The 17,982-nt window shown below is 41.3% G+C and overlaps 1 protein-coding gene across 1 annotated transcript in view; it reads left to right on the top strand.

The window, feature by feature from the left end:
- Positions 1-8,126, top strand: part of GABPA (GA binding protein transcription factor alpha subunit) — a 35,438-nt gene extending 27,312 nt beyond the window's left edge. The window contains exon 10 of the mRNA XM_015424209.1: positions 5,528-8,126. Within this exon, the coding sequence (XP_015279695.1) occupies positions 5,528-5,756 (229 nt within the window). The 3' untranslated portion in view covers positions 5,757-8,126. The remainder of the gene's footprint in view (positions 1-5,527) is intronic.
- The last annotated feature ends 9,856 nt before the right edge of the window (positions 8,127-17,982 follow it).

Here is a 17,982-nt window from a genome sequence, read left to right as displayed (position 1 = left end):
AGTGAGAAAAGGAGTAAAGAATGATAACGTGTGGAAGTCCTTAGGCTAGCACAGACATTAAGAAGTGGTCAGGCATGGTGGCTGCCTGCCCTGGGGCCTCTTCAGCACAGACCACAAGGACTCCCCATTAGAGCTGGAAGACCTCAACTGACCTCCTGGTTCCCACAACAACCACTCTACAGCAAAAATCTTGCTGGCATCAGCTTCCTAGGTTGAGGAAAAGGGAGGTGTTTTAACCACTAAACGAGTCCACCAAGATTCTTCTCCCCCAGCCTTCCAGACTTTCACTGCTACCACAATAGTGGCTTCATGGGCAATGCTGTTGGAACAAATGGGCGACACTTTCAGTTCAGGTATGCCAAATCCCTCCAACTCAACTCAAGCAGGCTCTGAGGCTTCAGAACTCCTAATCAGTGGCAGCAGCAAGACTTCTCACACAGTGACTAATCAACAAAGGGAACATGGGGAAGTGCAGTACTCCCAGGGTTCTTATCCTCCTTTCCATGGATCTTTAATGGGGGCATCCCTACCCCCCAATATTTGCTCCTGGATCACTAACAAGGTCATTCAGGATGTGCAGGAGGGGCTTCAGAAAAGAAGGGAAGAAAAATGGAAGTTCAGGCACACAGGCTATTTTCCCTTGTCATCTTTGTACTCTCCCTCCTCTCCCTGAAAGATTCAAAAGGAGCTTAAGGGCCTATTGCAGGCACTCCTCTGATGAACTATTTTCCAGGTTCCCAGCATGCTACCATTACTCTGAGCTCCTTCAGATGCAAAAAGGTGTGAAACCTTCCTCCTCCTCCATGGCCTGCGTGTAGCTCCACACTGCTTCCTCTGGCCATTTGGATTCTTATCACTCAGAATCAGACTGAAATGTTATGCATTCTGATCAGATATAAAGGAAGGGGAATTATTGGGTGAAGAAACCTCTAGTACAGTACCAGCCATCAGAAGGCTCTTCCAGCAAGAGGATTTCTCTCGTCTTCTAGCAAAGGAGTTTTAGGAATTTTAGCAGGGCTGAAATTCCGTACTGAGACGACAGCTCTTCCAACTAGGAAGATTGCAAGGTCTTTCACCAACCATCCATTGTGCCCTTTCCCGATTTATTGGAGGAAGCTCTGAGGGGTGAGTGGGCTATGCCCCAAAGAGGCAAGAGCCTACACTCAGTAGTAAAGAATACAAAATAATCTCCTCAGGAAAGCTCCTCCATTGGCATGTTCACAGCCTGGGGAACGCCTACAAGATAATGACTCAGCCTTACCCCACCTTCGGGAGTAGATATAAATTACCTGCCTACCATTTTCTTCTCACCTTGACACAGAGAGTACTCCATCTTTCTGTGTTATACCACTGAGGATGCCAGTCACAGTTACTGGTGAAACGTCAGGTTCTACAATGCCAAGACCACAGCCACACAACCCGGAAAATCTACAGCAACTAATGTTTACTCCCTTCATAAAGACCCTTCAATTTCCTTTCGTGTATGCCCTAGGAACTGCCCTTCTTTCAGATGCAGTACTGTGCAAAGATAGAGACAATGTACTCGGACCCAGTGAGCTGGGGGGGGGGGAAAGCTCTCCCTCAAGAAGGTGCACAAAGCCTTAACGCTCGCCATCAAGGCCAGCTAATCTGGTTTAGTCTTTTCTAGAGCAGAAGTTCTTTGGGCAGAGGAGCTCCTGCAGAACCTGAATCCAGACCTGGTAAGACTGAGACAAGCTGTGCTAAAAATCAAGGGAGCCTCAGCTTTCATGGCTGATGCCAGGTTGGATGCCATGCAGTTTTCTGGAAAATCCCTCACAGCCAACATCCTAATTCAGCATGATCTATGACTGAAGCACTGGAAGGTAGATCACCTGTCCAAAAAAACACAACAAGCCTCACCTTTGTGTCCTTCCAAGGAGAAAAAAAATAGGGGATGCAGCCCGAGATAAGGTCTTAATTGAGACAAGAGGCAAAAAGAAGGCTATGCCCTCATTTTCCAAAAGAGAGGAAAACAAGGCAAACTGACCTACACAGAGCTCCTACCACTCCTTTCACAGCTGCTATAGTATGATTCCAGAAGCCCTCCTGGAACAAATGAAGATTTTCCCCAAGGCAAATGATGGTTCTCAAACCAACCAGGTCACCTCCAAGCCTTTGCTCCAGTCAGGAGACTGCTCACATCATCAAAATACAAAATAGAATTTCTGCATCATCCACGGGACAGGTTCCTCCCCTCTTCCATGTCCCAGTGGAACCAAAACCTACCCCCCACACACACTCATACACAACACTTCTTTCCCTGTTGGGAGCTACACAAGGTCCCGCAGGAATTACACCAGTTTCTTTTTTAATTGCTCAGATCTGTACCCCCCTAAGTCCTATCTTTCACGGTAGCCTTCTGTGACCTCTTCACTCGCAGACCCTACCACCTTCCACAGCCTCTTGTCACACAAGTTCAGGGCTACGGGTAGGTCAGATAGTCACAGTTTGCCATCTGTCTTGCCTCTTCTAAATATATAGACAGTTGCATGTGAGGTTCCCTCTCTCTCAGTCCCAGAGACATCACCTGAGGGGGTAGCCCAGTCCCCTTTAACAATCACTCCTCAGTGAGACACTGCCAACTCAAATGCTGCTTCAGTCACATTTATTCATATCCAAATCTATATGGATAGAGACAGGCCAAGATCTTATATGTGTGTTTATTTCCCTAAGACGATACACTTGGCTAAACAAACAAGGAGTTAACTGTTATTTATGGCTTAAACACAACTGGAGTGATTCAGATGTGTTTAAGCCATAAACTATCTGGAGTGATTCAGATAGTTGATTACAGAGTTTCTCCACACTTGAACTTTTGAACCATAGCTCTAGTCAGGCATTCCGGATTCTTTGTTGCAAGTTGTCTTTCTCCCAGCTGGTGTCAGGCTGCTATCCTGCCACTCACTGGCTTAAGCTTCCAGCTTGTTACCAGCCAGTTCTAGCTTTCCCTTTAACTGAACTAACGACTTCAACTATCAGCTTTTCACTAGCATTCTGTCAGCTCCCATTGGTTGTTCTTAAGGAGAGGCAGAACTTAATCTGTCCATCACACCTTCCTTGTGGCCACTACATCAGCAGGCTGAGTGTCAGAGCTTTCCACTCTCTCTAAAGCAAGAGTTAGGCTTGTTCCAAAAGGACTTGGTGATCCTTAGGATAGATCCCTGCTTTGTACCCACTTTGTACTCATCCTTCTGTAAGGATCAAGGAATCCACCTGCCATCCCTCTGTCCTTGTCTAGGACATCCCAAGGAGAAGGAATGGCACAAACTGGATGTGAGGAGGGCACTCAGGACTTACATATGATGCATGTGGAATCCTATGGAACCACAGACATGCTGTTTGTCTCCTTCAGTCTATCTCTCATGAGGACTAAAGTAGTCCCCCATTATGTGGTATATCAAAGCCTGTATCATGTTAGCCTATGAGATCCAGCACTTACTGTTCCTAAAGGTGTCACAGTACACTTCTCCAGGACAACAGCCCCCTTTGCTGCCTTTTCCACCAATGCTGCTATCACAAATCTGCAGGGCAGCAAACACCTGGACATTGGCCTTTACCTTTGTCAGGCATTATAAGGTGAACACCTACTGTCTGCAGATGCAGCCTTTGGCAGGAGAGTTCTATAGCAGGCGGGTTCCCAGTAATTCCTCCTACACGCTATATGCTTTATAAACTACTTAACCAGGATGACACAGCTTTTCAGCAACCCATTTCAGGTTACCTTCCTTCACTGATGGAGAATGAAACACTGTACTTACCATGAGGGTTTCTTCTCATCAGTGCAATGGGAGGTATCCCTTCCCTCCCACAAGGAAGGAGTAATTCTGGATGGGAACTTCATTCCTTCAAGGGGTCATATTTATCTTGCAAATTCATGAAAATTTGCCTTAACTCAGAGCTTTGCAAATGTGAATTGGGGCTTTACCCCCTGGGCCTGGAAGCACTGCAAAGATTATTTGCATAGCCCTGTCAGTGGAGTGAGGAGAGGTATAACCCATTTCAGAATATTTTCCATTCCACTGAGGAGGAGAAGCCCTCACAGTAAGTCCAGTGTTTGAATCTCATAAGCAGAGAGAGTTTATAATGGCATTCACAGTCCAAAGATTTTGATAGCCTGAAGATCCTGTTAGGTGAGGTGAAGGATGTGTTTCAGAACACAATGGCATTCTCTTTTTCTCCATCCAGTTTTATGGAATAAAACCTGAACTTTATATGTTCACATTTGTGAAGACATCATTTGTGAAGACAACAGTGTGGTGTAGTGGCTAGAATGTAAAACTAGGAGCGGGAAGACCCAAGCTTAAATCCTTACTCTTTTGTGGAAGCTTGCTGGGTGACCTTGGGCCACTCAGACACTCTTAGGTTAACCTCCCTCATAGGGGTTGTCATGAGGAGAAAATGGGGGAAACGAGAACCATGTAAGCTGCTTTGGGTGTAAATGAAATAAATAATCTTGCCTCATCTGAAGCATTAGTTGTTCACCACAGAGAAAAGATGTTTGACTGATACATTCAAATGTGCTGGCACCACAAGTAAACCCAACTGCCATGTACTCACATGTTAACTGAGTCCCATCTCTCTCCATGGCTTAGATATGTAGAGGAGAAACTCTCTACAATGGGAATATCCACAGATTATTTAGCCCCCTTTTCAGATAAACAAGTCTATGCTATGCTACGCCCGCTTGCGGGGAGAGTGGGGTAAAAATACCTAAATAAATAAATAAATTATTAAACAAAGATTTCTAGACATCGAAAGGCAAGAACTTACGGAACGCATAGCCAGCAGATGCTCCCCAGGCAGGTTGGGGACCTTTGACATGGGCTCTGCTGCGAAGTATCTGTCAAGTTTAACAGCCCCACATCATTGCAGAGCATACATGCTTGCACGCTTTAATGTTCTGCCATCAGAGTTGCTTTTAGGGAGGTACCGCCAGATACCATATGTAGACAGACTTTGCCCTTGATCTGTAAAAGATAGAGAAACCACTACACACACCATACTTCATTGCCCTCTTTATAGGGATATCCGATCTTGTTTTATTACTCCACTTCTAGAGGGTAAGAGCTGGCATTCTGATGACTCAATTGTTCACTTTCTTCTGTTCCATTCTAATTGTGAAATAATGGAGGCTGTTGCAAAATTTTTATATTATGCAATCAGAAGACGAGGCTTGAATAGCCAAGTGTGACTGATGCATCTTAGTATTTTCCCGTATTTCCATGATGTTTTGTGCTTTCATGCCAATAAAGGATTTGTGTGTGTGAACTGCCATGTAGGTCCTGGAGGATATGTGGAGAAAGTGAGAGCAGTACAGTGCATCTCATGCATGGGACCTCTGATGCGAGCCACTAGCAGGTTTATCAGAGGGAAGAACTATATCAATGTGACCCTGTTACTAGGGCATTCTGACTAAATGACTCTGTGTTGATAATCTGCGGTTGGTTTTTAGGGATTTATTTCCCACTCTCATTCTCATTCTCTCTCTCTCTCTCTCTCAATTAAGGTATTACTATGATGGGGACATGATCTGCAAAGTACAAGGCAAGAGATTTGTGTACAAGTTTGTCTGTGACTTGAAGACTCTAATTGGGTACAGTGCAGCAGAGTTAAATCGGCTGGTCACAGAATGCGAACAAAAGAAACTGGCAAAGATGCAGCTCCACGGCATTGCACAGCCAGTTACAGCAGTCGCACTGGCCACAGCATCACTGCAAACGGAAAAAGATAACTAAGCACCAGATCTGGAAAGCTTGGAAGCATGAGGCCTTTCTTGTATACTGAGCAGTTTCTGGTCTTTAAATGGAAGTGACTTCTGTTCCTTGGCAGTTCAATGATGCATGGTTTTTCTATGAAGAACTGAGACGCCTATGAATTTGGATCTTTTTCACTTAAAGGCATATATTTCATGTACAGTCAGGGCACTTCACAGTTTCCTTTACATGAAGACAGACCTTTTTGTGGCAAGTAGTCCGGGATTGGTAAGAAAATCTGAAATTGGTGGTTGTCATGTCACACCCTGCTGATAATTTCCAAGCATTATACAAAAGTGAAGCATCTATACAACATAAACTAGTTAATATGCTGAATTTTATTTTCTGTATTTCTTTTTTTCTCAAACAGCCAGATGGAATGTAGTATTTCCATATGTAGGGCAGGCTTTTGTTAACCATGGTAGTCATTGCCTAAGCATGCAAAGTTGTAAAAAATTTTTAAAAGCACTATGATGCTAAGGCAGTTTTTCTGTTCATTAGCAAAAGAAGGGAAACAAAGGCAGAGCTGAAGATCACTGCTGAGAAAGAGATCCAACTTTAAGCTCAACAAGGTCAAAAACCAATTATGAGTATTTTGATATAACATGTAGATAACATGCACGTATGAGGGAAAGTGCTTAACTATCTTGAGAGACATTGCTAAGCATATCTGGCACACAAAAAATGGTTTTCCACATTTTTCCTGTTGGGAGATTAAAAACTTGAAATATTGTCTCTCATCCAAAGAATAGGTTTGGTTTTTGTTTTAACCTACCCTACAGTATACATTAGCTGGTGCTGTTTATACTTGCAGTGTGGTAGACTTTGAACTGAAGACTTAAGTTAATCACAGAGACCCCTTTCTGTTGAAAAACAAAATGTAAACTGCAGTTAAATTAATAAATGAAGTTTAACTTCCCAAGGTTTATATAGACTTTGATAATTAAAATACAGAAAAGTGCAGTTTTTTCCTTTTAGTTACTTTGTTTTCAAGTTGTTGTTTTTGGGGGGCTTGGAAATAAAATAGTGTGTGTTGAGAGTAAACAATACCTAGTTCAGTAATTAGATGCATTTTTAAACCTGATACCTAGAAAATCCAAAGATGCCTGAAATAGTGCTTTATGTGTTTTTCTTTGTTAGGATCTTTTAAATTCCACATAAAGCCTGGACAATACATTTTGGATTTTTTATCTCTTCCCTTTCATTTGTGTGATATAAATACTATGTTCTAAATGTATGCTTTTCACTGAATTATCGTAGAAGAACAAACTTATTGGGATGAGTTGTGGCATTACCTAACAATCAGTAAAAATGTGGATCAGGAGCTTCATCCTTATGAATGCTCCAGAGTCAAATGTTCTAAAGTCTGTCAGAGTAATACAGTAGTAAGCACTAAATATAAAACATGGCTTAGGGTATGTCAGGCAACAAGTACAGTAACATTAAGGAATCTGTCAATTTCCAAGTTTCTAGCTATACTTGTTTATCTTCAGAACATTTAGGAATGTTAAAATTCATATAGGCAAGATTAGATTTTACATTTTGGGTGATAACCCTGTGCCCATTAATACAGTTCAGTCCAGTGGGTGAAACTTTCTGTATTTAATAGAACATAGGCTTCCAGTTTAAGCTTCACTCGTTCTCAGTGCTATTCCTAAAACTGTGTGAGAATTTTGTTTGAGATGAGAGATAAACCTGCTTTAATTATATAGCAAGAATTGCTATAGCAAGAATCAATGCGTAACAGGGATATTGGCATAAAGCAAAGTAGTGACTATACCTGAGAATATGACCTCCAGAATTGTTTATGCAAAACAATGGAAGATAAGTAGGTTCACTGAAAGGAAGCTTAACTCACCTTACTGGTTCAACTTTTAAAAATGTGTTTGAAATATTCCAAACATTGATTTTTTTTTCTTTGTGAAAGAGGTGGCCTGTTAATATTGAGGGAGGTCAGATTGATCACAAATACCTGCATAAATGCTATACTAGATACGCTCTTGGCTATGCACATACTAGAATAAGCCATATTAGGAAACATGGCATATGGCCTTTCTTTTATATACATTGGATTTTGTTTTCTAAACTTTAGATTTTCATTATCTCCTTTATAGGTTTGCTGCACTTCTTACAATATTTTCCCCATTTATAGAGTACTAATGTGCTTTCAGAACAGTACATGCTTGTCAAGTTTCTTGTGGGGACAATCTGTGACTAATTTGAGATCTTCAGTAAGAGGTATGGATTATAGTATGTTTGGTGGCATTGTGTGACTGTCGGAAGAAAAATATAGACAATATATTCCCAATTTTTGTAAGATGGAGGGGTTTTGCATACATTTTTACTCTTTACAGACACATACTCTGCTAATTATGTATTTCTTTTGTGTTGAATTTTTGGTAATTTTACATGAAACAATTATTTTCTATTTTTACTCTAAAATATTTGTGCATAAAATTGTCAATATAGTAAAGTAAGAAAATAAAATTTTACATAGTATAAAGTCTGGACTTAATATTTTGAAATGCTGCGTACATTTATAAAAATGTTACTAATTTTAGTATGCACAGTAGATGCAGTATGTAATACAAGAAGAAATTACAGAAGCTTAAAAATGTAGTCTGCTTAATTCTACGATTTATGGTTTTCTAAATTCATCAAGCCCATGAAATATATTGTATTTGACTTGGATAATCCAGAATGGGTGGATACTATGAAAATACTGTCCAGTAATAACAATGTGAATACTTTGTATGTGAAAAACCACCACCATCCCTCTCTGGAAGAAGACTTGAGTGGGTGTGGTTGCCAATTTAAAGCCGGTTACTCCTGTGAATCTCTTTTGTGGCATACAGTTAGGAGCTCAATAGGAATACATCTGGAACCGTTTGGTGGAGTGGTTAAGAGCAGTGGACTATAACCTAGAAAACTGGGTTTGATTCCCCACTCCTCCGCATGCAGCCAGCTGGGTGACCTTGGGTCAGTCACAGTTCTCTCAGAGCTGTTCTCTGAAGAGCAATTCTCTCAGAGTTCTCTCAGGCCCACCTGCCTCACAAGTTGTATGTAGGGAGAGGAAAGGAAGGAGATAGTAAGCTGCTGTGAGACACCAAGTGAAGAGTGGGGTATAAATCCAACTCTTCCTCTTCTCCTCCTCCTCTTCTTGATAAGTGTTTGAATTTATGTGGCTCTACATATGCATCTCAATATTGGTGCTTCTTCATCCCCCTCCACACAAGGAACTGAGATATGATTATAAGGTCATTGTGTTTGAGATCATACAATCAAGCTTACCACCTGCTGAAAGAAATCGAAATTAACAAGGTCTGTGGTCAACTCACCATTTTTAAAGGGAAAAGCCAAAACAATATGTAAAAATTTTATAATTGACCAGAAAAGAGGCAGGGCAAGAGTTGTTCTAAGGTTAATGTGAAGGATTGTGCCTTTCTACAGATTTGAGCTTTTAAGTGAAAGCTTCTGTTTCTAAGGAGCTGAGGGCAAGCAGTAGTTCATCACAAAATTCGGTGTGGATTGTAACACTAATGGGATACTGACTAGAGGTCTCTCTCTCATCAACCTTTTGGTGAGCTCTGAACTGGCAGTGACTGACCAGAAAAGAAATCCTGAGGTCATGGGGGATAGTTCAATATTTAATGCCCTTCAACAAGGTAGGCTGTATTTGGCATAATATACAGTTTTAGATGCCATATCTTTAGTGTAGAACTGGAAAAGGTACAGGAAAGGGGTTGAAATTCCTTCCTATGAGGAAAGGCTAAAGATTGGGGCGGGAGGGAGGGGTCAGCGTAGATGGCTATGTGGGACATGAAGGTTTATAAATTCATACATGGTTTGGAGAAAGTAATTAGAGGTTTTATCCCTCTGCCAAAATTCTTACGTTTTGGAGCATTCAGTGAAGTTGGTAGGCAGTACATTCTCGACAGGCAACGCAAAATGCTGGGAATTCTGCAGTATTAACCTCATGACTACAGTTTATTCTTTTCTGTCGCTTATTGCAAGCACTCATTCAAATGGTGGATTCTATTGCAGCCAGCTAATGAAAACCTCTGCAGTGCACTCAGTATAGCTCTGATTTACAAGTTCTCTACAGGTCTGTTCTCAGAGGCCTAGTGAATCATCCTGGCTACCAGGAAAAGTGAGTAACTGCACATACTAGCCTATCTGCTCTATTTAACTTGATGTCCTTCATTCTGGTAGTGCAGCCATTGCCTAGCAGTGGCTGCAGCAGATCAGATTTTCTTATTAGTCCATCATTGTTCTTTCAAATGAAGTGTCCTCTGAAACAGAGAAATGGACAATTTTCTGAAAGCTAGAGAGCACTGTTTGGGTTGAAAGGTTTCTGATAGCTAATGAACAATATTTCCAGTGTTCTCTTTAGAGAACCTTATAAGACAATGAGATGAGGAAAGATTGCATGAAGGATGTTTGTATACCTGCTGCTTCAATTCACATCCTGTTTATTTACTCATTAAAATAGTTATATCCTATCTTTCCTTGTGGAATAAACCCCCAGATACATACCTCTCAAAGATTCTTGAAGTTGGTATCCCATCAAAACCTTACAAATAAAATGGCCTGAAGAGTGTTGATAATGGTATTCCCCCTCACTTCCTCAGGGACCTTGGTCCACAGAACTATAATGATAAAGGAACAGGTTCTGGTTAACACCAGGTGGGCTACCATAAATGGAACAGCTAGTGGATAGCAGCTAGATGACCATTGTTAGTGCACAAAGCCATATGAGAGAAGACTAGATATGTGGTCCCTAGGTTGGACTCTGAAACAAACTGACAGCCAATGTAGTTGTTTTAAGAAGAGGCAAGGTAAGTTCCCATTGACGAGCTCCTGATAATAATTGTTCTGCCATGTTCTGAAACAGCTGCAGTTTCTGGCTGGTCTTCAAGGGCTATTCAATGCAGAGCACACTACACTAATCCCAACCGCATGGATACAAAAGCCTGGAGTAGTGTTGGATGGATTGGCTGAGCTGAAGAAAAGATAGAATTAGTGAACTAGAGGCAGCTAATAATAAAAAGTAGAGGTAGCTACTACATCAACCTGCTTTTTCAAAGCCAACTACATTCCAAGACTTAGAGTGATTGGATGCACTTGTCTTGGAATGTAGTTGGCTTTTGCAGACCACGTTAAGAGCTTGGCAGTGCCCATGAGCTCACCCTTGCTATTGAAAAAGCAGGTTGAAGACTATAAGAATTTTCCAATCAGCATAATCTCTGACTCATCCAAATTCAGATTCAATTTGTTCTGCCTTAACCACTTGTCCACAGTCTCAAAGCATCAGTTCACTGAAATCCATGGCATCCATAGTTCACACCAATGCTCCCTCTAAGCTGTGGAGTCTTGTGAGCAAAAATTCTACTTTGTGAGCTACTGATATTAAAGTTGTGAGTGAGTGATTTGGCTACTGCATAAATTAGTTTGCTCTGGAGCCATCCTTCCTGAGCTAAGACAAAAAAGTGTGAGCTGGAGGCTAAAAACATGTGAGCTAGCTCACACTAACAGCTTAGAAGGAACACTGGTTCACACTACTACATTCTTTCAAGTGAACAGAAGCAGATACTCACAGGCTGTATTCAGAAGGCACAAGAAACCATGGGATGTTTTACCTGTAGTTTCTACAATGGATTGTGGTTAGTCTACCTGGTTAACTTGTCTTCTTTTTGTTGTGAGCCGCCCTGAGCCCGTTTATGGGAAGGGTGGGATATAAATTGAAATAATAACATTGTCTTCCAGCAGAGAGGACATACTCCTAATACTGCCAGACACAAGGGGTGTTGTTACTCAGAAAATTATGACTTAAGAATTCAGACATAACATATCACAGCACAAATGATGATTAATGTGCCTGCTACAACCCTAGTTTAACATTGTGAGAGGAGAGTTGAGCCTTATACAGCAGGCTGCTATGTTCTGGCTACTTGTGGAATACATTCAAATTGAGGCTTGTTATTTAGAAACAGAAGTCCTTTATTGTAAGTTCAGTTTCATTTATTATGGTCAAAGACCAGCAGAATCAGGTATAAAAAATCAAACTGGACATGCCAGCAAGACAATTCTAAAAGTTTTAAAAGTATATGTTGTTGTTGTTCAGGTTGCACAGTCAAGTCTGACTCTTCACAACCATTGTCCTCCGGAGTTTTCTTAATGGGGTTTTCTTGGCAAAGATACTGGAGTGGGTTGCCATTTCCTTCTCCAGTGGATCACGTTTTGTCTGAGCTCTCTGCTGTGGCCTGCCCTCCATGGCATAGACCGCATCCTCATCGAACCACGCAAGTCCCCTTGCCACGTCAAGGCAGTGATCCATGAGAGAATTAAAAGTGTGTATGTATGTGTATGTGTGTATATATATACACAATAAAATGCAAACCTAGAAAATATGGTTCAGTAAATCATCTCTGTACCTTGATAAACTCTGGCAGCTGCACAAAATCTTGCAACTGCATCAGAGGTTCCGGGCTCAAGGTCAGCAAGAAGAAAGGAGTTGTGCCTTTATTTATTTATTTATCTGTTGCCTTTATTTGTACCTTTATTTATTTGTTCCTGCAAGCGGGCTCAGGACACGTAGCATCAGAGTTACAAATATTAAAATCATTGTCAAAGCAAACACTTAAAACATTCAATTTAAAACAAAATTAAGTTAACTAAAGATGGCAACATATATTTACATAATAGCCCCAACAGCTGGATAGATGGTAACCAGGAGTCACCGCACATGAATGATACCGAGACTCCGTGTAGGCAGATATAATAGGGCTGTTTTCTGCAGAGCCAGATGGTTGGATGTCCATTGCCTCAGCAAAAGGCCTGGCAGAACAACTCCATTTTACATGGCCTGCGGAAGATTTTTTTGATCTTCCTGGAATTTTATGGAGAATAGGCTGACTAAAGGTGTATCTGAGGTCATTGTAAAATGGGCAACGTAGCAATACAAGTCCAACTGTTTCAACTTCCTAAGTAGCCCAGGGGCATAAATGCTTGTGTAATGGAATATTATGGTACCTCCCTTCGAACAAGGCAGATGGGAGAGCATTAAAACAGGCCAGAGTAAAAGCTATTCTGTGTTTGGGGATCAGCAGATTAGCCAAATAATTTGACAGCTCCAATTTCTTGTTCCTAAGGTGATGGTATTTTGCAATGTCTATGCCAATAAAGGTTGACTGACTGACTGAATTTTGCAGTGGAACTCGTGTGGTGTTGGAGTTGGATATCCCAGATTTCTTGCTTAATTCCCGATTTAGCTTTTGAGTACTCCAAGTAGAAAAGAGTAAGAGTCCAGTAGCACCTTAAAGGCTAACAAAATATGTGGCAGGGTATGAACTTTTGTGAGTCACTGCTCACGTCTTCAGATCTCATGAAAGCTCATATCCTGCCACATTTTATTAAGGTGCTACTGGACTCTTGCTCTTTTCTACTGCTACAGACAGACTAGCATGGCTACCCATCTTGAGTACTCCAAGGTTATTGAACTGCTGAGAGAATATCAATTTATCTGAGAGGGACGTGTTCCATTTCAACTGAAAGGTGTCCATTAACGTCAGAAGTGCCAGTCCTACAGTAGAATAAATAAGCTTTAACCAGTAATCAATCCTGTGTATCCATGCACAAGCTTCCAGAGAGATTAAACCCACATCTAAACACAAGACTGCATTAGGAACACAGCAAGGGACTGCTAGCATGACTCAGGAATTTAGTTTGCACGACTTCAAGAACACTGTAATTACTATGCATGCATAGCTGAAAGCCATATAACGACTGAGAAATAACCTTGGCCACAAAGACATGTATAGCTGAAGAGACATGCTGGCTGCCTCTAGTATTATTTTTTTTTCACTCAGGGCAGAGACACTTCTCTGGGCAGTCCCAACCACATTCTTGATCTGAGTGTGCCAAGACTCAAAAGAATGAAAAACTGCACCTAAATATTTTAAACCCATCACCTGCTCAATAACATTCCCATTAATCAATCACCTGTGCTTAGATCTTCTGTTAAACACAATTATTTTGGACTTAACTGTAATTAATTGTTAGATGTTCATTATTACAACATGCTGCAAGGGCTCTCAACATACGCTTCAAACCTATAAAGGTACGAGACAGCAGGACTGCATCATCTTTTTTAAAAAAAATTATTTATTGATTTTCTATACAATACACATCAAAAATACGTCCAATAAAAATGTTAAGATGCATAAACACATTACACCGTCTTTCAAATCACAGTCTTCCAATACACAATACACAACAAAAACATAAACTTTAAATTAACAACAAAATATCTACAACTAGTACAACAAATACTACATTAGGGGTTATTAAATTAACCAACTTACTTTCAGGAGATTAAGATAACGATAATTTGTGGACTGTGTATTCCCTTCAAGAATCTCTTCCAATTTGATTAGAATTGGATACCATCTCTCCAAATAATAGGAAGGTCCTAATGAAGGATCTTTATCTGCTAAAGAGTCTGAGATTTTATCCAAAATCAAATGGTCCCAAATTCTAGAGTACCAATTTTTAATTAATGGTTTATGTGTTTCCTTCCAGCATGACGCTATCGTAGTCTTAGCTGCCGTAAAAAGTATCATTATCAGATCTTTCCTAATCTGTGGAATATTAACTTCTTGCCAGTAATTCAATAGTATAATCTCTGGTTTCAATGGAATTTTATAACCATCAGCATAAAGTAAAACTGAGAATAGTCTAGAGGCCAGTGAAGGGAGATGAAGACTAGGGTCAGACAAACTGTTAACCAATGAATTGATATAGAAGTTGAACAAAGTAGGTGCCAAAATACAACCCTGCTTAACACTGTTGTAAGTAGGAACAGGAGCTCACAGATGCCTAGCAAGATTACAGTTAACCTGTAGCCATGTATTTTTATATAGGCAACCAATGAGAATTAGTAGCCATCTATCAATATTGGTATTTTCAGTTTTAATCCATAGTCTGGCATGTGAAATGAGATCATATGCTGACTTAAAATCAATGAAAGCTGCATAAAGTATACCACCTCTTGTTGATGTGTATTTGTCTACAAAATGCTGAAGAATAAGTCCCTGATCTACTGTTGAATGCCCTGCTCCAAAACCAGCTTGTTCCTCCTCTAGAATGTTTTCTAGATTTAGCCAGTCCAATAACTTCCTCTGTAGTTGGCTTGCATATAATCTACTAATAACACTCAATAAACTGGTTGGGCAATAATTGGCTGGTTCAGATCTAGAACCATTTTAAAATATTGGAATAATTATGGCCAATCTCTCATCCTTAGGGATGCAGGCTGTAAAATCAGTCTAGGTGAATAATGAAGCAAGGGCTAAATCTACTGTAATATTATTGCCACCTGGGCTTTGCCTGACTTCAGACAATGAATAAGGTTCTATATTGTAAGAGAACTCTATACTTGACAGGAAACGGAGAGTAAAGGTTCTAAGGTAAGATAAAGAGAGATTGCAGAGAGCATGTCCAGTCCTCATGGTGGTGGTGGTGGTGGGGAGATAGCCAGAAGAAAGGAACTCCTAACAGCAGCAGTCTGAGTAATGAAGGAACAGCAGCAGAGTGGAGTGAAGGAAAGGTCCGAAAGAGCCCCATCTAGACTTCTGATTCTGCTGTCCTCCCTGGAAGTCCTTATGTCTGTGCTAACATTAAGTGACATTCCACATTCCAATCTTTTCAACAGGTAGAAATGACGCCTCAGTGTTAAACTAATCAGCCCATGTTTGGATCTCATACCATGTTTCTGCTTGCACTCCTCTTCGTCCATTGTAGAAGTGGTCCTCTGCTGTGGTGTGTTATGTTCTTCTGACATTAGTCTTGTGAGACTGGCAGGACCTAATCTCTTTCAAGGAGCCAAAAAGGGCCTAAGGCACAAGGAATGTGATCTGCAATGGAGGGCTGCCTCTGAAATAGATGAAGAATGCAAACAGAAACAAGGCACAAGGTACTAGCACCAGTTTGTAGGATCCTCATAACTGACTGAGTTTAAACAAACCATGGTTGGTTATGATACTCAAGTGTAGCCCCAGTCATTTCTGTCTGTGTCTCCATATCATTTGTTATCCTTTATCCATCTGGGTACACAATCACATAGAAGATTTAGCAGTGAGATCAGCATTAACTTTATACCCTCTGAGTTTATTTGGTCACTTTATTTCCCTAAAGTAATTATGCCTGGTCCATGGGGTCGCGAAGAGTTTGACTCGACTGTGCGACTGAACAACAACAACAAATTATGTCTGAAAGAGGAGCAGCAGAAAGAAAAAAGGCATATTTTCTATCAAGATTAACATTGCATTTGGGGCTAGACTAAACTATTGCCATTCAGATCAGCATAAGGGTATGTCTATAGGAATACAATACATTGGAGGCTATGGTTCCATTCTACTAATAACGGACCTTTCCTACAATGCATGGAGCTTTCGCCTACCAGAAGAGGTATTCTCCACTAGCATAAGCATTCACTGTAAAGAGACACAACCCTATGCCTACACATTTTCTGGAAGTGAAGCAATGAACTGGTAATTGTCAGACCTTTGAAGAAATCCATTCCCAACAACAGTCATTCCAAAGAATAAAAAGTCTGAGACATTGATAGGATCCAGACTCTTGACGTTCTGTGTTAGAACTAGGGGAAAGCATGCAAAGCAAGCAATTATACTTAAATCAAGCAGGACCCTAATGACCTGGGGCCAATCACATCTAAGCACAAGGCCCTCCGAAATAATGGCTTATAATTCCCAGGGGAAAGAAGACACCAGGCTCTGCTGGGGCTCAAGGTTACTTGCTTAGGCCAACTAAGACAACAAGAGCAACAGAAAAGAAGCTAAAAGTGAAAGTATACATTCTTCTCACTCCCCTCTGTCCCCATTGCAACCAAGCCTGAGAAAGTGGGTGAAGGTGACAGTAATACGGGAAAGAGGTATCCACTGTCCCCAAAAAGATGATGTTGCATAGAAGAGTCTTTGTGTGACTGTGAGACATTAGGTTATTCAGGCCGGGCAGGCAGCTTTGATTCTTCTTTCACTATGTCAAATTGGCAAGGGCACAGACCAGGTTCTATTCAAGGCAAGGCGTGCTTGTATTGAATCAGAGCCAGTGTGATGTAGTTACTAGAGTGTTGGACTACGATCTGAAAGCTCCTGGTTTGAATCCCCACTCTGCCATGGAAGGTAGCTGGGTGACCTTGGGCTAGGGTTGCCAAGTGTACTTACCCTTGGCAGCGGGAGAGTCTTGCTGGGCTCCGGGAGCTCCTCCAGGACGCGCACGCCACCAGCACGTCAAAGGAAGTGATGTACTACGTCGCTCACGTTGGGGGCGTGGCCCAGATCGTCTGGGGGAAAACCATATGATTTTTCCCCTGATGATCTGGGCCACGCCCCCAACGTGAGCGACGTGGCTGTGTCACCTCTGGTGACGCAGCTTCGGAGAGCGGAGTTCCCCCCAGAGCCCGATTCCGCCACGGCGGAAATCGGGCCTCCAAAGCGGGGGTTTCCCCACCCCCCGCCCCCACTTGGCAGCCCTACCTTGAGCCAGACACACACACACACACACACACACAGAGCCTAATCTAATTCACAGAGTTGTTATGAGGACAGTATATAAATCAAATAAATACAATAAATGGAAGTGGGAAGAGTGCTGTAAGCCCCATTGGGTTCCCATTAGTGACAAAAGGGGGGCATAAATGTTCCCATCCAGAGTTCTATACAGACACCCTGGCTCCAAGCCAGGTAGAAGCATATTTGCACAGCAACTACTGTCCTTGCACAGATGGCCCTAGCTCAGTGGTAGCCAAACTGCAATTCGGGATCCACATGCAGCTCTTTCACACATATTGTGCAACTCCTGGCAGGGCAGCTGGGGAAGCGAATGGGAAGCATGCATTTTCTCCCTCCCTCCCATCTATTTGCTTTCTTTGTTTCACTCTCTTTTTCTTTCTACCTATTTCATTCTTTCTTTCCACCTCTCTCTCTTTGACAAATAAATATAATTGGACAAATAAATATTATCTTTTTTTTAATTAATATTTTATTATTTTCCACGTAACATGTTTGCAACAAAAATCTCATACATTTTGGAACGTTATACATACTATTACATCATATTATACACAGTGTCACTGGCAATGTCTGCTTAATATGTGTATATTAAATGAAAAGTTCCCCCCCCCATTGTT

Source organism: Gekko japonicus, unplaced genomic scaffold (genome assembly GCF_001447785.1).
Source record: "Gekko japonicus isolate JY-2015 unplaced genomic scaffold, Gekko_japonicus_V1.1 scaffold1418, whole genome shotgun sequence".
NCBI lineage: Eukaryota > Metazoa > Chordata > Lepidosauria > Squamata > Gekkonidae > Gekko > Gekko japonicus.
This window is presented reverse-complemented; position numbering and strand designations above follow the sequence as displayed.